This window comes from Scardinius erythrophthalmus, assembly GCF_964197995.2.
Source record: "Scardinius erythrophthalmus genome assembly, chromosome: 17".
NCBI lineage: Eukaryota > Metazoa > Chordata > Actinopteri > Cypriniformes > Leuciscidae > Scardinius > Scardinius erythrophthalmus.
In genome coordinates, this window is record NC_138237.1 from 17,450,391 (window position 1) to 17,474,627 (window position 24,237).

Here is a 24,237-nt window from a genome sequence, read left to right on the forward strand (position 1 = left end):
CTAATAATATTATCACTAATATAATAGTTCACATAGTTAGTATTAATGGTTTAATAACAACCAATACTCAATGTCAGTTGACCCGGTCAATTACAAATTGTTATAGATAACTTTAGTTACTGAAATTGAAAAGTTGATTTCATCATATGCAAGGAATCAAATACATGTGATCACTTAGCTGGGAAAATTAGGGGATCAAATTTACCTTGCACAAGTTTCTTCACACTAATTTACTCAATCATTGTACAGCAATATCATACCATAACATACATTTACAAATAAAAACCAAAGCTCTCACACGGGTGAATCTGACTGCAGTAGATGTGAAAGATATGAATAAAAATGATGTTATTTCAGCCAGCGCACATACCTGTATTTACATCCTGTTTTCGGTCGAAGTCCACAGTAATCGATTGTCGAGTTCACGTGCATAGGTTTATCACAGTCAGATTCACCCGTGTTCACTCTGAAGGAATCACTCACAATGGCTGTGCACTTGTAATGACACATCAAGGATGTTAAGAGGCTAAAAGCAGGTTTAAAACTTGCCCCATTGAAGTCAACAGGGTGCAAATTTTAAAAAGAGGATAACACGGTGTAGGCAAACCGATTTTTGTCGTTGTTTTCGGTATTGACAGCACTCCAAATTTACCAAAAAAATGAGCTCAATGTTAAAATTGCTTAAGTTGCTCGGCCCGGTTCAGGTGTTGTGCAAGATAATGCCAATTTAGGTATAGGTGTGTTCGACTTCGGCTGCGGTTGGAGATTTTTGCCTCTTGCATTCGGGGGAGGACGAGTTGAAAACGGACACTTTCTGCTTTCTGTAATAACACTCGCGCAGTGTTTTGCACAGAAAATACACAGACGTTTCATACAGACGGCTGTATTAAAAATAGATTTACCACAGTATTTTAACGCCAATCAGGACACATTTGATGTAGGCTTATGTTTTATAGCCTACTATTAGCAATTACATGAAAGTTTTTACTGCTACAAAAGAACAAATATTAATATTATTTTTTTTATATTGAAAGTATTTTTGAATGACTGTCAGCAGAGATGTTTTTTTATATAAAAAACTTGTTTTTTAAATTAACAGTGTAGGCCTAGTAATAAATCGGATTGGTTTGCTTTAAAACTTCTGAAGCAAAAGTCAATCCATGACCCCATGTAGCCTACTGAGTTTTTTCTTTTTTAAATGTTTTTTCCAGCGAGCACATGAATAAAGTTTTACCACTTAACGCCAATAAAGGCACTTTTGATGTTCCTTTATCTCACAATTTGTCTGTCAAGAATATTGCTTTCCAGTCCTAACCTCAGATATCCCTGTTCCTTACGTCAGCTTTGTTTCTTAAAGACAACAGGGTGACTTTTAGCACTGAAGGAGAAAAGAGAAGAAAAGGAGGAGGCCTGTACCACCTTCTGCCCCGTCGTCATAAATCTGTAATGTTGGACTCTGTGCTAACCATCCCCCACCGTCCCCCTCTCCTCTTCTCCCTTGTCTCCTGCAGGGCTGTAAATCTGCGCAGGACGGTCACTCTGGGGCCGACTGACTTAATAGTTTAATGGCTGTACAGCGTGGCAGGTGTCCAATATGGCTGCCGTTGACTGCATCTCCATTACGTGTCAGCGTTGATGGTGGGTTCAGAATACGAAGGAGAAATGCTGAAAGACAGACAGCATAGCAGATTGTTCCACTATAATAAAGTTAACCAGTCTCCTGATAACAATTGCAGGACAGGATTTTGGGATGCACTTTGCTGTGTTAAATATTTTTTATGGCCTTACTTTATACTCCAGGACTGCGCCAGTGATGGTCCACGTTAATCTACAGTGACAAATGACTTTTCACAGGCATCTAGAATTTTCCAGCATTCCCGGCTGATTTTTGGAATTCACAGAGATATTCAGGATTATAGGCTAATGTAATGCAGACGCCATATACACTGAAAGTGGTCTGTACAGTTTAAAGGGTTAATTCATTCAAACATCCAAATTTATTGCAATTATAATGATTGGAGACTGAAGCATTAAAGATTCAAAAAGGACAGAAAAGCATCTTAAAACAGTGGCTCTCAAATAAGGGGCCTCAGCAAACCTCCAAAGTGGCCACATGATGACTTAAAGTTATTCAGATTGTTATTATTATTATTAGTAATAATATTATTAATCAATTGAGATAAAACTAACTTAATTAAAATGTTAAAAATACACAAAATCAAGATATCCTTTTTTACCGCCAAAAAGAAGGGGAAGTTATTTAGATTTTAAGATTATGAGGGCACATGAATAAAAAAAAAAGATTTATGCACGGATAAATCATTGATAATAATGCAATATTCCGTAAAAAGCAAGAATGATCAATTTTGATTTCATGGTGGTGACCCACTGCTTTAAAAGTATCACATAAGTCTATATAGCTCTTGCACAATATACCAAATCTTCTGAATCTGTATGTTAGCAAAAGACGTACAGCTCAACTATTCATGTACAAATAATTCAGACCAGTTTTGCGAGAAGCTCAATGTCTACATATTATAAAGCTCCCAAAGGTTTCGTTCTCCGAAGATACTATTGCAAAAATATTTATGCAACATTCCACATTGTGTCTGGAGACTTGCAAAACTGAGACCTTTGCTGGAACGACAGAACGTTTGCTCATCCAGAACAAATACGAAATCTCTCAGGTGAAAATTATAGACCTCAGCACCTCAAATCCCTCAGATGGCTTCTTAATGCGGTGAAATATCAGATCCACCGCAGGTCAGACACGCAAACAAGAGATCAGGAGACAAAACATAAAAGGATATACAAGCTCTGTCAAGAAACGGTAGAAGAGTACATGTATCAAAACATGGCTCGTCTCAGGTTTGTATAAGGTGATGAGAGAGCTGTTATGTTATTGCGCGCTCTGTAATAGATTTGGACTGAGAATCTTTATTAGTCTAAATGGATTTATCCTGGATGAGTCCAACTTTATACTTTATTGTGGGACTGACACATTTTTATATAGCGATGGTGGATGCATTCCAGAGAGGTAACTCACTGATGCAATAAACAATGCTCTCATTGAGTGTTTGGGGGTCCACTGGCTGACATTTCCCCGAACGGTGAGGCCAGAATCGTGTAGATTGCTCCCTGGTGGCCGCCACCTCATTAAAAGCCTGCTGTTTAATGGCCTTGCCTATCCAGTTGCCCAGCAGATAACCAGTTTGTTTACCTACAACACAAGTCATAAGTTGACGTGCAGACAGAAGTCTGTGCCGAAAAGCTACAAACACTCCCGCCCGTCCCCATTCACTGTCTCTCGCGCCTTCCCAGAGAGCATTTTGTGGTTTGAAATTTTCCATCATCGACTGGGGGAAGTTTGTATAGCAGTCTTGATGACTAGAGCAGCATTTTAGGTATTCATCAGGTTTTACAACCTATATTTGACTCTCAAACCCTTCTAATAAGATTGTGTGCGGATTTGAGAAGTAGCGCTGTAGTTATATTAGACGTGTTTTTTTGCAAACCAGTATGGAAAATGATGTCATTTTAAATGTGCTGCACAATAAAACAAGTCTCATATGTACAGGTTACATCGCTTTATTTGATTATCGATATTCTGTAATTCAAAGATTGCTTTGGTTATGAGATTCAAAGTTCATGTTTAACTACGCCGACAGGAAAAAAAAAGTTTGATCTAACAAAAATGATCTAATTGAGCTTATACAAACAAAAAGCCACACTGATATAATGAGCTCAGATATTTACATGATACATGATACAGTATCTACACACATACTGTAAGCAAGGGCAAAGTACATAAGAATGTGCCTTATGATGCCAATTCACATCTACTGTACATCACAGTGTAAACAAGAAAACTTACGGCAAATGAACTCTAGCAGTCACTATTTGTCATAAGCAAACAAATCTCAAGTTTGTCAAAATATCACCTAAAATGACAACCAGTCTACAGTGAATAAAAATAGCATTTTACTAAGGGAAAAGTCCTTGCGTAAAACAATCAAAGGGCAATGATCCCTATAGAAAACTTTGTACAGTCTTAATAATGTCAACCATAGTCACCCTTGACCACTAGATTCGTAATATGAGTGAACAATGAGACTCATATAGACAGCCTAGGTAATCTATTTTATATTGGACTATACTGTAAATGTTAAACGAGCCAGACTAATAATACATATATGGTGCCAGGGTTTTCATTGCGCATTATATAGACCTTGTATATACACCAGTAATAGTTCAATGTTCTAATTACTGTATGGCGGTGATTTTGTTTTGCTCCCAGTATTCTCGTAAACAGTTTTCACTATGGGGCTGGCAGTGCCCTGCAGTTGACACGAGGACGTCATCACACGTAGTGTTCTCTATGGTTGATGTAAACTCGGTCCTCCCCGTTCTGATGACAGATCCACTCCTGATAGGACAGTGAATGGTGAGTGGGGCTGTGGAGGTCCCTCCGAGCCATTCTGACAGGCACCCGTTCGGCCAGTTCGTAGTGCCTCTCCATCCGACGAGCCTATAAAATGACACAACAGATATAGTGCATATTATATCCAAAGTATTAGTAGCAGCTCCACTGGATGCTGATGCTGTTAGACAATGAAATGTAATGTTTAATGTGATTAGATGGATAGAATGCAGACTGTTTTTTTAGGGCTGTCAATTGAATTTAGGAATAATGAATGAATAAAAAAAAGATGACCAGTTTTTAATTGTTTTAAGTTTTTTTGGGGGGCACTTTTCATCTGGTCAGACTGAAAAACCAGCTGCTGACCAGATAATAAACCAATTTTGTTTGGATGGGAGACCAGTTTAAACCAGCTAAGACCAGCAAACCACATGAGGCTGGTGTATTTTTCAGCAGTGTTATGTGCTGGATGGGTAAAAACGCCAGAAAAGACAAAAAGAGAAAAAAATCTGGAAAAAGTGAGCTAAAAGAGAGCATATAATCACTCCTTAAATAATAAGAAACATGCCAGTAGTCATCTTTCGAATGCAGCTCTATTATAAAGTACCACTGAAGGAAAATAAATCAGATTATAGAGCCGGGACCCCCACAGTGTAAACAGAGTAGTGTGAGGTTTACCTGAGAGAATGAGGCCACCTGAGGGGCCTGAGAGGCCAGTGGGATGACAGGAGGTCTCTCTGTATATGGAGGAGGAGGCTTGTGAGTTGGAGGGAGGTCAATTCTGTAGGACAAAAACCAACAACAGTTAGAATAAGTATATCACTGACATGTTGCATGATTATTTGCAGTGACCCCAAAGTATCTGGATACATAAGCCACAATAAAAATAATGAATGTCATTGCATTACATAAAAAAAAAAAATCAAGCTAAGTAGCATTTGTTAAGCTAAGTGGCATCAGGCTAAACATTTCACAGAAGTTTGTTCGATGATAAAACGTACAGAGTCACTGTTTGTATTCTTGTCAGTAGATGGAGGAAATGGTGGTCAAGAGCCAAAAGTATGAAACGTGTTTAGTCTGAGGAACAATAACAACCACACCTTCTTTTAGTTCTGGGAACAGAATGGAAGTTTTGTTCTGTTTTACATCCATGGCAATACTGCCAATTTCTCAAGCTGAACACAAAATAATCTCATTTTTAAGGCTAAAACAAATATGAGAGTCTATGATTCCCATGCAAGGTGTCACTTTTGACTCAATCCCCAGCCACTCAAAATGGCCTCCATGTTTTCAAGCCCCTACGGCCACACTGAGACATACTTTCTCATGCTCTCTGGACCTCTAAACCAAACACCAGCAGGCCACAATAGACCCCGTCTGGAGTAACTTTGTGTGGGTACACATGTGGGTGGAGGTGTATATTAGTGATATACATAAATACAACTGGGGCCCATTTTAAAACTCCAAACAAAACTGAGAGAAATGGAAACAAATGACTTTGTCTTCTTGTTTGACTTGTGAATCACTCTCTATAAGAACATACAGTATGCGAACAAACAATCATCTCATTTACATTTCCTTTAAACAATTCATCGTGGTTTGATGTCCTAAACTTCTAAACGATACTATATTTAATATATAGTGCTGTCTCCAATGCATATAACAAAGCTAAAACAAGCTTATTAAAATAATTTCTGATCTGATATTGACCACAACTACACTAGCAATTAAGAGGAGTGGTCTCACATCCTCTGATGGACTAATGTCTATTTAGCTTCTGCTTTGTATCCCTATGCATTGGGTGGTCCAGACGGTCGCCCTGCCCTGACCTTGAATTCCCAGAATGCCTAATATATGGAAAGATACCTGTTCTCGTTCCCTGGATTTAGATACTGCTGTGTGTGCCATAAAGGTCATCTACTGAATGTCATAAAGATAGCCTAGAGTCATTAGTGGACAAACAAGGAATCTTAAACCTTCAATGCTAGTTTTGAAAGCTCTGCATTGACAACCAATGAGAACAAGCTCTTAAAATACAGAGTTAGTTCACACCTCTTGGTTAAAAATCCTTTAGGGAAAACATGTCAACTGTGACCTCTCCTCATTTTTTTTCCCCAATGTGCATCCATAAGCTCCTCATTCCTCAAGGGATCAACTTTGTCTTTGTTTTTCCACTTCCTGTGGACATTAATCTCCAACCATTAGTAGTACATTGTTTTGTGTAATTGATTTTCAATGGACTATCAGTCTGTCTAATGTGTCCCCTCCCCTCCCCACATAAAGTCTAAATCAGACGGAGATGGAAAAGTGTACAACAGTGTTTTATGGCTCATTAAGTCTATATGGACTCACATTAGCATTTCCCATGAAAAGTTATGACCGAAATAGAGGATTAAAAGCAGGAGATGTCATCCATGGACTAGAAAGATGATATGGTGAGTGCATTCGTACATGAGCAGGAAGAGACGCAGACAGGCCTGGATACTCTCACTGGTTCCACCTGGATGTCCAAAGAGACCAAACAAGGGCCAAAATTTTGGACTTAGCATTAAAGAGGGAACGAGATTGCATTGTCCTCATATAGTTTTCTCTCTTTTAATCTCCTCTCATGTACTCAATGCACAGTTGAAGGTCAGATTAATTTGTTTTCCTCCTAAGAGAGCCTGGAACATTTTCCAATTGTCTTGATTTTAAGCCAAGACCTTGACATATAAACTAAAACTACTTGAATACTTTAAAGGCTGCCACATCATCTAGTGAAGGATAAATTCAAGGCCGCTTTAGATGAATGAGAGCTATCAAAACAAATTCAAACACAAAATCATCACGACTCGGAAATGAAAGTGGAAAGCTTACACAAACCTGATAAAAATAGAAAAACCTATAAAAAAATACATCTTGAAGCATTTGAAGGAAGCACATTTTCTCATCTTTGACTACTGGGTGCAATCAGATCTAAATGTCAAGAGTTATATGGACATTTTTGCTTTCATTCCTGCATAAGCGCCATGTGTTAGCATCCCAATGCTGCTTATCTCTCGCAGATTCCCTGCTGTCTCCAGCGCAGTGGCAGCGACATCCATCAGACCAAACCCAGCTGTCCCACCACACTGATCTGCATGCAGCCTGCAGCCAAAGTAAAGCTGAGCCAAGACACACAGAGGCTGAACAGGGATCAGCCGAAACAGATAAGAGTGCCTCTTGCACCTCTACTGAGAGTGACGCTTCTGACAGCGCCGCTGAGAACGTTCAGAGAGGGCTCGTTTCAAGATAGATGTGGATAAAGATAGCGCAGCAGAAAACAAGTAATAAATAAATACTAATAGTCAACAATTCAGCAAATTTGAAAACCTTACGGGACCTCTACAGGATGTGTTCTTTTATAACTGTTTTTATTCAAATAGCCAATTAACGTCACGGTCATCAACCTTAATTTCTGATTGCTAGTTGGACGCAGACGGTATTATATTTTAGTAATATTAGCAATATTTTAGTCAGAGAAAAAAATTACATTTTAAATGTGGACACTACTGTTTTGGGGTTGGTAAGATTTATTAACATGTTTGATAGAATTCTCTTGCGCACTAAGACTGCATTTACAGTATTTGATCAAAAATACAGTAAAAACAATAATATGTGTCCCTGGATCACAAAATCAGTCATAAGTCTCTCGGGTATATTTGTGGCAATAGCCAACAATACATTGTATGGGTCAAAATTATCGATTTTTCTTTTATGCCAAAAATCAATAGGATATTAAGTAAAGAAGATCATGTTCCATGAAGATATTTTGTAAATTTCCAACCGTACATATATAAAACATTTATTTTTGTGAGTGAATGCAGCACAATCGAGAACATAAATGGAAAACTTTTTTGCACCCTCAGATTCCAGATTTTCAAATAGTTGTATCTCGGCCAAATATTGTCCTATCCTAACAATAGGATCCTAAACAACCATACATTAATGGAAAGCTTATTTATTCAGCTAGAAATGTATGTATAAATCTCAATTTCAAAAAATGTACCCATGTGACTGGTTTTGTGGTCCAGGGTCACATATGAAATATGATTACAATTTAAAATAACGATTTTCTATTTTATTATATTTTAAAATGTGATTTATTCCTGTGAAGGTGCAAAGCTGTTGTCAGCAGTCATTACTCCAGTCTTCAGTGTCACATGATCCTTCACAAATGATTCTAATAGTATCAGCTTAATATTTTGGGGAAAACCATGATACTTTTTTTAGAGCATTTATTTGAAATAGAAGTTTTTGAAAACAATGTCAAAGTCATTTTTGATCAATTTAACGCATCCTTGCTGAATGAAAGTATTAATTTCCTTTTGAATAGTGGCGTACATCTGCTAAAAGTTAATTTTGTGCATGTTCAAGACTACAGTAACCTAACAGACAGCTAACTCCAGAATGTATCCAGTGTGAACGTCTCCTTAGCTGTCATGTTTGGATAACACGCTCAGGTCATATTACAGCAGAAACTACAATGGAAGGTTTGAGAAAAATAGAAAATTCTGAAACAAATTTCAAGGTCCACAAATCATATGGAGGCCAGACGTTTGAGCGCTGAGAATTGTCTGCCTGCCGCTTTTCCCCTGTTCCCCGATATAATTTTCCCTGTGAACAGCTGTATCACGCAAGACTCCGCTGTGACCTCATCCTCATGAGAACTGCATTCATCACTATGGCTCTAGGAAACATATATTTTTTTGCTATGTTTGCTTAACTATTTATATTCATTTATTTACACTAGCTCCTTTTATAGAATACGAGAAGAACGTCCCATATTCAGTGTTATTTCTGCTGACACAAACACTAACAACCTGTGGCAAACTAACAATGGTGGGTTCTTGACAGAATAAAAACATCTACAACAAATCAATGTGGTCTTCTGTGGGCTCAATACGTAAACCTGGGTTAACATTTTAATTTGCATATTTATATGGCGAATATAAACACATCTCAGTTTGTCAATCTTGACAAGAAAGACTTTCTAGCTATTTTAAGTCACTTCAACCTTCAAAAGCAACATACTGTAACAGTTTCTTTCCTCCAGTTAACACGTTAACCATCATGTTTGATCAATGTGTTTGACAGTCAACAGTCATTTTTCTACCCGCTACTGAAACTAAACAGCGTGTGAAAGTTCAGCAAATGTACAGTGTTTTGCGTTCTCTCACAAAAATTTTGTGTTCAAAGGTGAAACTTTGCGCTGCATCGCAAAACATTTGCGTTCTCACCCAAAGCTAATACGTTTTCCCCCTCACTCTTATAATATGTCCATCACAAAAGTTTTGTAAACAATTGCAAAGTTTCTTGAGGGGAAAAAATGATTTAATAAATACGATTAAGAGATATAATTTCCCCTCCCATTTCATTTTTATACCATCACAATGTCACTTTAGGAGCTCTGTACTATATGGTTATCTATTGCTAAACAACTCTCTGTTAAGATGCTTGCAATGAATCATATCACATTATACTTTTGGCACCATAAAAGCGGTGCTTACCCAGGGGTTAAAAAGCAATGCTAACACTTTAAAAACTACAATTGTGAAATGCCACTTCACCAGCGATTAATTAGTGGCCTCAAACCAAGATCAAAAAGATGATAACCCGGGGTTAAGTGCAGCGTGAAAAGCCATGTGAAGCTCTATGAGGGGAGCTACTTTTTGGAGGCTGTGGGAACAGGGAGACCTCCAGGATGGCTGAAATAAGATGTCTGTGGGCTCACATCTAGAGACACTCTTAGTGACAGAACAATAAAGCGGCTCTTTTAGCATGAACCAAAAGAAAAAAACTGAAAAATCAACATGATTTGTCAAAAAGGAGCTATCTGAAGCTCTTTTACCCACACAAGTTCTGAAATGATGTATCGTGTGGTAGTCTCTGTATACTGCAAAAGCAAATACACAACTGTAGTCTATTGTGGCTATAGTCTCTCTATGTGATGACATGCAGTTGCCTTTTCAGGAAACAAAAGAAAACCATCTGATGTTGCTCCCACTAGAATAGACCATTCACAGTCTGGGTTTCTGGGCTTAGTAATAATTGACCAGACAAAATATATTACAGTTAAGGGATGAAGCAAAGGTTAAGCCATAAAAAGGTGCTGTAGCGTGAAGTGCCTCGTTCTGACAGGCCAACAGGTGAGCCGGACAGAGCTGAAGCGGAGTGTAATGTACTTAATGATAGCCTGACTGGAAAAACAAACTCTTCAATAAACTATTCACTTCAATAAACTCATTTTAAACATATGTGACTATGAGTAAATTGGTTTGGCGTGTTAGACCAAAACTGTAACACATGAGCACATCGATGAAACACTACTAAGAAATCTGGTGCAAGTCTGTAAGTTCACTTAAATGTAGGGTGGTGATAGTTAAAGATTTATTCTTTCAGTCCAAGTTCAAAGGAAGGTTAGGAAGTTGCTGAGGAAGCATGGTAATGATTAAATAATTCACCAGGTAAGTGCCCATGTACTGCCCCAACTGAAGGTCTAAGTTGTGGCAAAGCAGGTGACTCAATATCTTAGATGTCTGACAATGTCTGTACCCATGCAAACAATGTTATGTTTTAAGAATCCTTTCTGTTCCCTTAAAGTTATTAAAATGCAACTTCTGAACGTTCTGGGAAAGTTAAAAACATCCAGTTAAAAAAAAAAAAAGTGTTTGGGACAATTCATGCAAATTTTGTAGTTTTTTTCATTATACAAATGGCCTGTATTTGTTAATATATAAAATTGTTATTAAAGGTGAACTAAGTAACTTTTTTACCTTAACTGAACAGTTTCGGAGTCATTGGAATGGTTATGTTACTTATTTCGGGTTGAATGGTGGTCGTTTCGCACCCCCCTGGTGCCCGTGAGCGGAAAATCCGCACTTCCAACTTTGAGCCGGCGGGCCGCCGGACGCCGTGTCAGGAAGTATCGCGTGATATCAGGTCTCGCGATGTAAACAATTGCTTTACGGCCAAAAGAAATCTGCTAAAATGCTGTCATTATTGCGCTCCCTCACGCTGTTTGAACCCGAATGAAGAAGACGTTTTAAAGAATGTCCCATCTGCTTTGATGTCGTTGATCTACTAGCCTCTGGTGTCTGAGAATCGCCAACGAGTTTTTACAACAGTGTTGTCAAATATCTATTCCGAAGCTGTGGGGGGAGCTCTATAGAGAAACCTGCGAGCAAAAAGCGAGAATACAGCGAATAAATCCCGAAACTACAAAGCCCTGCTTTAAGTGAATGATAGGTCCGGCTCATGACATTCGGCCCAAGTCTGGCCCACACAACACTTGCCGTAACCCATTTCAAGCCCTGCTTATGACATTCGGCCCAAGTCTGGCCCACACAACACTTGCCGTAACCTATTTCATACCCGGCTCATGACATTTGGGCCACCTTTGGCTCACACAATATTTGCCGTAACACAAGTTAGGTCCGGCTCATGACATTCGGCCCAAGTCTGGCCTACACAACACTTGCCGTAACCCATTTCAAGCCCGGCTCATGACATTTGGCCCAAGTCTGGCCCACACAACACTTGCCGTAACCTATTTCATGCCCGGCTCATGACATTTGGGCCACCTTTGGCTCACACAATATTTGCCGTAACACAAGTTAGGTCCGGCTCATGACATTCGGCCCAAGTCTGGCCCACACAACACTTGCCGTAACCTATTTCATGCCCGGCTCATGACATTTGGGCCACTTTTGGCCCACACAATATTTGCCATAACACAAGTTAGGTCCGGCTCATGTAATTTGGGCCACATTTGGCCCACACAACACTTGCCAGTGCCGTAACTGAGCCGTAAGTGCCAAAAGTGGCCCAGATTAGGTCCAAATCTGTCCACAAAAGTGTAGTTTCAAACTTCAGTAAGACTAAAGGTGCAACATTTTAAAAAGGATTGGGCAAAAATACAATCTAATAAAATAGAAAATAAAATAATTAAATTATAGAAGAAAATAAAGTACTAAAATTAATCACTGTTCTACTAAATTAAACTTAAATAGCTGATTCATTAACTAAATGGATTAAAGGGCAGTTTACACGGCATCATTTTAAAAACACCAACTGAAAACAAAAAAACTTTTTATGCGTTTTAGCCATTCATTTACACGTCAACGACGTTTTGGGGGCCTGAAAACACAAACTTTTGAAAACTGTAATGTATTTGAGATCTCATCCTGCATGTCGTTAGGTAAAAGTTAAAGGTCAGATTATCAGTATAGGTGAAGATATTGTATGTACTCACACTTTATCTGAGTATGTGGTTGGGGGAGCCTTGCGTGCTGTAAGGAGCACGATGGTGAAGACGGTGATGAGGAAGAGTGCCAGCACAGCTCCCATCACGGCCCCAGCAATAGCCATGGAGGATGTCATCTGCTTCTGAGACATGTCTGAAAGGCGCCACAACACAGTGAGAAAAAAGAAAAGCTAATTAATAAATAACCACGGCCAACGCTATTGGAGGTACATCAAGTTCCACTAAAAACACTGCTGATCTTGGCACGGAACGGCTAAATGCCACAAATTATAACAAAAAGCACAAAAGATTGCAAAAGGCAACTAACAGAACAGCAAGACACTACAAGACAGCTCAGTTAAATAAAGATATGAATAAAAATGTGACAATGCCAATAGTGAGGGCAGAGTAAGCAAAAATACTGAGTTAATACAGCCAGAAGAATTTAGCAAATAAATAAATACATAAAAGTATCTTTAAAACCAGAAAAATTTACTTGAACAGCAAAATGAAGACAATAGCTTCATCTAAAAATGCATAGCCAATTTCCCCACTATATGTTAAATGTCACAGTATTCATAAAAGAGTGGGCAAAAAGTACCCAGGTGACCTATTTGCAGTGAGATTCTCAAGTGTGCATCCAATGGACACTTTACTATCCCATCAGGCCATAGGACAGAATTTGTGAATGACATTAAAGTGACACAACTGACACTGGTGACGAATGTAGTACGTCCAAACAATCAATCATACACACATTCATACATACGGTAACACTTTAGTTAAGGGTCCAGTTCTCACTGTTAACTTTGCTTATTAGCATGCATTGCTATAACAAGGATATTGGCTGTTTATTAATACTAATAAAACACATATTAAAGCCTAATTCTGCATGACCATATTCTACATCCCTAATACCCAATACCTAAACTTAACAACTACCTTACTAACTATTAATAGTGAGAATTAGACCCAATCTAAAGTGTGACTGAGTATACATTTTTTAACAGTTGCAAAGTATACTTATTTAAAAGAAATGCCTATACTCAGAGTATGCATTTAAGATGTAGCCCATGACGTGATTTGAGAATATATGTAGAATTAAGCTTTTCCCCCCAACTTGGAGATTTTGGCTACACTTTATTTTATTTATACATTTAAGTAATATTAATTTAGCATCTGAAGTAAATTTTACTTGTTTTAAAGTTTGCATGAAATAAAAAATGTCCCTACTACTTTCTTATTGCATGTTCCTGGTTTTATATGATTCATCATTGAATGTTATACCAATGAAAAAAAAAAAAATCTATGTAATTTTCAGTGAAAATAATGGAAAAAGGTCATTTGATGCTAACCATTTTCTTTTTTAAAGCAAACTTGCATCTTCTCAACTCCATTCTTATATGTAAAACCCCCTTTAAACCCACAAGACAGTCAGTTTCTGATAGATAAAATCAATTATAACCCTATTATTTTCTTATTTTTACTCTCAAATGTGCTAAAAAAGGAACAAAATGGGTTAATAATAGCAATGCACATACACTTTAGGGATGTTTAATACAGAAAGTAAGACAGAAAAAGATTCAGAAAACGATGCCAATAATTCAATTGGTATTTTACAGTGCATATCATCTGTCCTAGTGGATTTAATTGTTAATCAAGAGTCAGAGTGTATGTGAAATAGCAGTTTGTTGTTACGGCGAGTCAGGTGGATGGGTGGGTTGTGCAGTGGTTGGAAGGGGCAAGCTGTTGCCAGCCATCTCTAAGGCTCAGTAATTAGGACCTCATGCTGCCCTCCTTTAAAGCCTGCTGTTACTGTCTCTCCCACCCCGCAGTGCTCTTATGCTTTGCTGCACTCCTTCCTCCAGCTTTCCCTTCCACTCTCTTTCTCTGTCATTACTACCTCGCTCGTTCGCTTTTACGGTGAGTTTTACACTCTTGCGCAACTTCATTTAGCAAGTTCACCAAAATCAATGTGGGTGCTGAGATCACAAGCTCGTTATCCCCACAACGGGACTCCAGTAAAAGGATTACATCCATTAATTAAGATTAATTAAACTCAAAAGTGTGCCCCTTTGGATGATCAACAGACTTCTTGGCCAAGAGTGTGGAACAGCGACACCATATTACCCAACTTTGCCACATGAAACGCCACAGTTTGAGGATGTTGGACATGCTGAAAAAGAATCACAATGTCTTTTTTTTCCCTAACACAAATCAATTGAACGTGTTATCGAGTGTTTTCCCCTAGGATTTTATGGCCGAGAACCCAATAATTACCACTGTCACTGTTACTGTCAGCTCACCTCTGCTCTCACAGGAGAACAGAATAGGATGTTCAGTCACAAGTCATACAATAGTGATTGTTTAAGTGTAGCGAGGGGTAAATATTTGCCTTGCTGAGCACACGTCTGGCTCATGAGGGGGCTGAGAGAAGCTGGCACTGGAGGAATAAAGACAGTGAGAGCAGGAGGTCAAGGGCGTAAGGAGTCAGGTGATCGGGGAGGGAATATGAGGAGAGGGGATTGTGGCTATAGGGGACTGTAAGCGCCAATGTGAGCTGGGATAGAGAATATTAGCAAAAAGTTTGGCACTGAATTGGAGGTTTGGCACAGTCGTGATTCAACCAGGCTCGTGACAGATCTTTGCACAGCAAGTCTATACGGCAACATCAGAAGGCAGTGTAATAAAAATATGACTTCTGCAGCTTGTGAAGAGTTAAAAGTGAAGCGTATCATTTCTGTACCACTAGCATCACAAGGGCTGGGTGATATGGGCAAAAATATTATCACAATATTTTTTCCATATCATTTGATATCTATATCATTTCATACCATTAAAGGGGAAGGAAATGCATTCCACGCTTATTAGATCTCAAAAACAAAATGTAAACACATAAGCTACATTTTCATTTAGGGCCTCATAAAATCTTTTTTATTTGTTCCCAAATTCTGTGTTTTCTATTTTGTATTTTATAATTTAATACAAATTTATCATCAAAAATGATGTCTAATGAAATAAATGAAAAAAAACTTTAACCATTTATTCAATATTTTAAGATGTATTCAAATGAAAATCTAACAATTAATTTACAACAATACATTGCATTTTATTTTATATCAAATAAGGTGCATGCAGCACAACCGAACTTGTATACTGAAAATAAAATAAAACATTGATGAAATATACATCATCGTTGTATGATATTCCTTAAAATAATAGTAAAAATAATGATAATAATAAATATAGCTGCAAACAGCAATTAACGGGGTTCAAGCACTTTAAGGCCTTTCAGCACATGTATAAAAAGGTATTATGTTTTATTTATGAAGCCTGCACCACCTAAATCATAGATGGAAAAGACCATTCACAACCAAAACAGGTAGTTTACTAAGGAAATATATGTTTTAAAACTTTTTAACAGTTATTGAGGTAGAGCCAACAAGTTTGCATAGGTTTTTGAAATAATCTCCAATATTTAATGAACAACTCAATTGACAGCAGTGGTCCTAGAGGCAAAGTTGCTCAGAATGAGTTCTAAAATATGGTACGAATATGGCCATATGGTCATGGGCATGTGCGAAAAATCGTGTAATTATAAAATAATTTACGCACGCGAAAAACACAAAGGCGTCCCCCGGTGGCCAATTTCTTTTAATTTCTCACAGGCCTCTAGGGCTGTGAATCAAACAGGCCCAGTGAGTTTCGATCAGACTCTGTTAACCTTGTCTAACAGCTGCTCGAACTTCACTGGCCGAAGGTGGCCATGTTTTTTGAGATACACAAATATCCTCACAGACAATCGCGGCACCTTGGACAAACATACCACATGCCAGTTTTCAAGTCATTCGGACTGTTGCGTACTATAGGTATAGCCATTTTTATGTTTTTTTTTTTTTCATTTTATAGCACCACAAAGTTGCCAGTCGCCATGCCTTTTTTCACGCAACCACAGACTGAGCCCATGCATACACTGTAAAAAAAAACTGTAAATTTACAGGAAACGGTCTGTATTTTTTAACAGAATTTTGTCGTTTTGTCATTATACAGTGAATACCTGTTATTTTACAGATATTTGTTGTAATTTAAAGGTCCACTATTAAATTTACAGGTAATTGCTTTTATTTTGGTTTTACATTAATTTTACGTTTTTAAAAGGAAATTCTCTGTAATTTTATAGGGTTATGTGTAATTTTACATAAAAAATTAAGTAATATTTTACAGATTATTTCTGTGGAATTAGAAAACAAAGAAAATAAGGTATAACTGCAGAAATCAGCAGTCACTAAACATGTTTTCCTTAAAGATTATTAAGCATGTGGGGGTTAAAGTGAGTTTTAAGATTTGTACACACATTAGGCAAGCCTATTTAATTATTTATAGTCTTTTAATTTTGTCTTGCAAATAGATGTTCATTTTGATCATCATTTGTAGGCTATTTGCCCGAAAATTTCATTTAGGCCTATATTTTATGTCTTTTATGAATCGTTTTTCCAAATCTGCGTGGCTTTGTGTGCGTTTGTATGTATGTGTGTGTGTGTGTGTGTGTGTGTGTGTGCCCGCGCGCGCGCGCAGATTCAAATTATCCGCCATTACGTTTCGTTGCTGCTAGTCCCGCCCACAACAGTTAGCTACAGATCTGTCTCTGTCGTCGATCTGTGTCAAGGGCAAGCGGGAGATTTGAAGTTTCAGTCTACGCTCGTGAAGTAGTCGTGGATTGTGATCACAGTGGTTCAAAGCTATAATCGTATTCGACAGAAGCAACCAGCCGTGAGCAGGAGCGCTGAACACATATTAGTTGTTTGTAGTCTGTCAGTCAGTCCAGAAATAATGCGCCCTTTTTCAGTGAGCCTGGTTCGTCGTCACAGCGGACCTCATCCCGACCGATCAACGGCTGAGGTAAGAGTCTCATACTACATGTGTGTACGATATTTTATATTACATTTGTGTTAAGTGGTTAGACAGTTTCCATGCTAACGTTAGCATTCTTAAATGATGTTCAGTTATAACTGGGTCAGGGCAAAACACTGAAAATGCAGCATGCGTTTTTAATTATCGATCTGTGTTAAGAAAGATCAGTTGAACCCAACCCACATCTCTACTTATTAACTTAAAGACCTAAAACAATCTTTAGTAGACTTGTTATTCATATTAAAGTCCATAATTGTGTATAAAATCTTCGTTATGATAGTCAGTAACATTAAATCAATAAATGGCGGGATATTTTGAAACACTGTCTGGAAGCTGAAAACTTTTCTCTTAAAAAAATACTTTATTTTATTATAATAAAATTGTAGTAAACACGTTTTTAGCTGATTTTTTACCATTGTAATAGCCACAGTTTTACTAAAAATAGGCCTACCGTGTTTCTTTTGTTTATTTCGTAATAGTTAACATGACTAACTTTATTAAGACCGTTAAGAAATCAAAATACTGTAACTTAAGGTACTTGTTGATGATACAGGAAAGCCTAGAACAGGAATACTAGAATATGAATACAACATGATGAACCCCTAGGACCTAGGTGTGCAGCTAGGTCACAGTAAATCATATTCATTTAACTTTACTTTCTATAAATGTAACTTAGCTAAAATCACATGGCAGCTCAAAATATTACTGTTAGCCTTTCCAGCTCAGCTTCAAGATCATAGTCATTTGAGTTTTTGCATTGTCCCAATGGAACATATTCTGACATGTGTAAATCTAATACTGAGTTTTAAAATAACTTGTGTGTGTGTGTGTGTGTGTGTGTGTGTGTGTGTGTGTGTGTGTGTGTGTGTGTGTGATTTCAGGTCACGTGGAAAGCAGATGATCATGGCAAACAAGGTATGGGAAGAATTCATTAAAACATAAAAATCATAACGGTTCTGATTCCATATGTTCATAACAGTCTTCTGATTCCATATGATTGCACTAAAAGTATGCACAAGGTTTGGATTTGCTACAGCAAGATTACGATTGTGTTAGATTCCACCCATCTTTCTTTATTTTTTTATTTTTTTTTTAACTACCCACTAAGCAAAATTATGTCCGAAAGACTTCTTTTCAATGTCTTTGTTACAAAAATCAGACGTTGAAATGCCGTCCACTGAGGAGCCAGAATGAAAGTTATGACGTCTTTTTTTGACGTGTTCTGCACGTCCGATATAGACGTTCATCGAACCTTCGTACAAGGTTAAAACTAGTTCAGATGTGGCCATTGTGGACATATTTCAACATCATTTATGGTCTCATTTAGACATAATTACTTTGACTATTGCTGTCAGATGATCTTAGTGAGAATTAACAGAGGTTTAGATGTTGATATTAGTTTAATTTGAAGTGTCACCATTGTGGCGATCCGTGTTTGCTTTAGTTGGGCTCTTGGTCCCCGTTCCTTTTATTTGAGCTTTTCTTTGGCTGCTGTAACAGTGTGTTTGTGTAACACAATTGTTGTGGCAGGGAAAGCCTAGAAAAAGTATGAGGTGTTATCAGTTCAATGTTGATGATGACATAATTATCACAAAATGAGCCTTTAATATTGTGTTTAAAGTTTTGTGTTTATATTTGCCGTTAATAACCACCAACCTTTTGGAACTGCATTATTGGTGAAGGTGTATTTATTTAAAGGTGTGTAAAAAGCATGTGCACATTATGTTTTGAGCAAGAGTATCATTCAGTCACACACAGACATCAAGATTTTGGATATGAATCACAACAACGGTGACAACCAAAAAAAGCTTGGGAATTAAGGATGAGTTTTGTACTATGAAAGCTACCCATCATGCATTGCAGCATGAAGCTTTTTTTTTAATTGTCACCATTGTTGGAAATCATATGCACAATCTTGATGTCTGTGTGTGACTGTATGATACTCTTGCTCAAAACATAATGTGCACATGCATTTTACACACCTTCAAATAAATACACCTTCACCAATAATGCAGTTCCACAAGGTTGTTGGTTATTAATGGCAAATATAAACACAAAACTTTAAACACAATATTAAAGGCCCATTTTTGTGATAATTATGTCATCATCAACATTGAACTGATAACACCTCAAACTTTTTCTAGGCTTTCTCTGCCACAACAATTGTGTTACACAAACACACTGTTACAGCAGCCAAAGAAAAGTTAAAGTAAAAGGAACGGGGACCAAGAGCCCAACTAAAGCAAACACGGATCGCCACAATGGTGACACCTCAAATTAAACGAATATCAACATCTAAACCTCTGTTAATTCTCACTAAGATCATCTGACAGCAATAGTCAAAGTAATTATGTCTAAATGAGACCATAAATGATGTTGAAATATGTCCACAATGGCCACATTTTAATTAGTTTTAACCTTGTACGAAGGTTCGATGAACGTCTATATCGGACGTGCAGAACACGTCAAAAAAAGACTTCATAACTTTCATTCTGGCTCCTCAGTGGACGGCATTTCAACCTTTGATTTTTGTAACAAAGACATTGAAAAGACGTCTTTCGGACATCACTTTGCTTAGTGGGGCTCTGTCATTTAGAAACATGACTTTTCCTATCACTACTATCTTAATGACACATATCTTTTAATCCAGCTAGATGATCTGACGGTTGCTGCTCGCATCTCAGCCTACCTGATGGAAAATTCTTGCTGGATGAATGACCTTCACCTTTAAATCAGCCTTGCCAAGACAGAACTGCTTATGGTTCAGCTTTCAGCCAAAACATACTTGCTGTGATCCTGCTGATTTGCCTTATCATTAGGAGGATCAGGCCCTTCCTATCAGAGCTACACAACCCTCTTGTTCTATCCAGACTGGGCTATTGTAATGCCCTCCTGGCAGCTCTTCCAGTGTCAGTCAAACCTCTGCAACTGATCCAGATGCTGCAGCAAGAGTTGTCTTTAAAGGTAGCCCTATGCCTAAACTCACTACTTCAGATCTGTGTGTCTCCAGAAGCATGTGCTCTGCAAGTGAACGGCGCCTTGTGGTGCCATCATCCCAAAGAGACACAAAACCACTTTCACTGACATTTACCTGGACTGTTTCCTGGTGGTGGAATGACCGGCGCAACGCAACACATTTTCAAGAAACTGCTAAAGATCCATCTTTTTCATAAACACTTCACCCAATAATACTTAATCTTTGTTACAAAAAAAAAAAAAAAACACCTTTCTATGTGTACTGTACTAGACTAACTGGGACTTGTCACTGCACTTGTTGCTTTTTATTATCTTTAATTATTATCTTAATTGGTTAGTCACTTTGGATAAAATGTAATTGTAAATGTTAAAATAAGTTATACTGTAAAGGTATACGGTAATTGCTTTTTATTGTGGATATTTTTACATGTTCTAAATTATATACTAAGCTTATATTTCCTATCAATCACTTATCTTGATGTTTAGTGTTTGTTCAATTACTAATACTTTAAATATGCAGGTAATTTGTACTCATACATTTAGTTAATTTAAAAGAAATTGACTGTACATTTGCTATTATTAAGAACGTAATTAGAGATGTTGTGAAATTGGATCTGTACAAATAAAAAATAAAACTGTAAATTTACAAACATTTGTATTTGAATTTATGTACTTGTGTGCATTTTTTATACATAATTTCATTGTTATTTTACACATAAAAACTATATTAAAAGAAAATTACTGTAGATAGACAGCATTATTATATAAAATAATTTTATAAAACCTTAAATTTACAGTATTTAATTGTTTTAAAGGTGTATATGACTTTTTAAAACATTAAAAATCCCAGTAATTACATAAGATTTAATGTAATATTAAAGATATAATCTGTTATTTAATTATGGAAAATTACTGTATTTTAACGTGATTGTTTTTTGCCGTTATTTTACGGTAATTTTCTGGCGCCCCAGCTGCCGGAATAATACCGTTTTTTTACAGGTTTTTTTTTTACAGTGTAGGTGTACAGAGTTTGGTGAAATGATCTCGCTCCGTTCAAGAGGGGTAGCCCTTTTCCCTCACGGACGTGAATCGAAATTTCTTTTTTTGATAATTATTGACAATCAGACTCCAGGGAATCTTTCTGCACTGGTTTGGTTCCGATCGGGCAAAAAAATAAATATTAAACTAGGTTTAGTTTGCAAAAGTAGGTTTTTCAAAAAATCCAAAATACACAATTTTGACCGTTTTTTATTCGAGACATTTGTTCTGTCCGCCTTGCGCCAAGGATTCCAATGATATAAGACACTTGAGATAAATGGTTTAGGAGTTATGAGCCACTGCATACTTTTGATTGCTGTAGCGCCACCATCAGGGCGATTGAGACGAGCCTCTGGGACGTTGTATATGGGGTGGGTACAACCATCCCTCAAAGTTTCAAGTCTCGTGACTTATGGTTTGGTCTGCCCGATCACTGTTAGGGGAGAATGCTGATCCTTGGAAATTCTAACAATTACAATAGGGTTATTACAACCACTAATAAGAAGAAGACTTTGAGAACCATATTTTATTTCTGTTATAAATTCTTCAAGTTAAACTCTTATTTCGGCAGTTTGTCGAAAAGATCTTTGCGTTTCAGACAAAACTGCACTGCTCAGAAAAAGAGACATGAAGAACATGTCGATTTTTACTGCCACACCCCTGACCATCTAGCCTGGGAAAACCCAGACAACTTCCAGGCAATATTTAGATTTGCTCTACAAGTAGTCTGGCAAAGAGCTCATTCAAGCCCATTTCTAATCCGTCGAAATCGCGGCACCAATCAGAAACATTGAGGCGGGCTTTACACAATGACGATCGCTCTGATTGGTTTTAGGTCTATCCAATTGCGCCCAGAGGCATTTGAGCGACGTCCGTTGGTGAAGCGCATCAACTTTTAAATGCATTATTATATTCAAATTGCAAACACATGAGGACAGTCTCCATGAAAGACCCACTGGCAGATGAACGTGCTACTACATTTCTCTCCGAAACGGTAGGAAATTAAATTAGATTTAATAGAGGATTTTAACTGTGACAAGATGATTGACAGGGCAGTTTACGTGACAGGATGCACGCGACAGATCCGTCCGTTAAAGATGACGAAGTAGTATGTCCCAAAGCTTGCCTACTTTTTTGTTACACATTCAAAAGTAAATACCTTTTCTTCACAAAAAGAGTACATACTTTTATGGCGTAGTGTAACTTAGGACGCAGCATATGGCTTTACACGATGACGATCGCTCTGATTGGTTTTCGGTCTATCCAATTGCGCCCAGAGGCATTTGAGCGACGTCCGTTGGTGACGCCCCTTTGGAAATGAGTTATTAATGCAGCTTTGCCAGACCATAACTCAGTTACTACTGAGAATGGTCTGGTTTTAACCAGGCTACTGACCATCTAGAACAAATGTAGGCTAAATATCGAAAATTACTTAGTTTCAGGTGTCCTGAAAACACCTTCTGCAATTGGTCGATAATGTAGGCCCAAAATCATGTATTGTCTTTACACATTGAACTAAGATAGAAGCCATTTTACCATTTAAAAAAAATTACACACAACAAACAGAAGTCGTCATAATTACAAAGAATTAGCCTTCATGTTAAGGTGTGATATTTACCATTGCTCTGTTAAATTTCATGGGCGAAATCCAGTCATTTAGCATCCTAACGATAATAACAAGAAATGGCAATGGCCAATCATTAATCTTCTTTGTACAATATGCAAAAGATTGAGGATTAAGGATAAGAAAGGAACTCTGTTGATAAGTGAGAATGTTCCTAACATTAATCGCATTTCTTTTTTATTCCCCCTACCTTCCACACTCTTCTATTACTGATTAGCACATAGCTTAGCATCCAGTCCAGCATGTCTATATTTATCTCTCTATAAGCTAGATGTTTTCTGAAGGTTTACCTTCATTTGGGATTAAATGTGGTTCAGTGTACAGGAACAATGGTCAGGGATGGTGTCAGGGCTCTGAGGGGGCAGGAGAGAGGCGATCATTCTACCGTCTGGCATGTAATACCACAGATGGGCCCCCCACAGTGAGTCACAAGACCCCTTTTCAGTTCAATTCAGCAAGGGTTAAAGCTGTCTGTTTGCTGCACAAAATTCACCTCACATATTACAAGTAATAAAGCAACAGACAATTTGGTTTATTCACTCCAAATCCATACAAAGATAGAAATTGTAGGATTTCCCTCGTGAAAAAAGTACACTTTAGAATACCTTTAAAAAGAGTGATTATTACAGATCTAATATACTTGAAAAATAATAACCTATACTTAAGTGCACACTGCATGGTAACTGAAATTAAATGAAAATGTGTTATAGTTTAAATTGATATTAAATACAATTATCAGGTTAGGAGTGTTTTTTCTTTTTTCTTTATGCAATTTCATACTTCTATTGTCTTTGAATTATGGTTAAAGTGTACTGCCGAATATACCAGTCAGAAAAAAAGGTACAAAAGCTGTAACTGGGGCGGTACTTTTTCAAAAGGGATACTTTTATTCCTTTAATATTTTTTTATTATGAATAAAGGACTGACCTGAAGGAAAATGCTATGTCTACTGTAAATGCAGGTACACTCGCTAACTCGATCTCTCACAATACTCTACTATAGCTT

The 24,237-nt window shown here is 37.5% G+C and overlaps 1 protein-coding gene across 1 annotated transcript in view; it reads right to left on the reverse strand.

Annotated features, from left to right (window-relative positions):
• Positions 1-3,573: 3,573 nt before the first annotated feature.
• The window catches only part of nectin3b (nectin cell adhesion molecule 3b), a 69,905-nt gene continuing 49,241 nt past the window's right edge, over positions 3,574-24,237 (reverse strand). The window contains exons 7-9 of the mRNA XM_081391823.1: positions 12,693-12,837; positions 5,099-5,201; positions 3,574-4,528 (exon numbers count right to left, since the gene is read on the reverse strand). Of these exons, the coding sequence (XP_081247949.1) occupies positions 4,361-4,528; positions 5,099-5,201; positions 12,693-12,837 (416 nt within the window). The 3' untranslated portion in view covers positions 3,574-4,360. The remainder of the gene's footprint in view (positions 4,529-5,098; positions 5,202-12,692; positions 12,838-24,237) is intronic.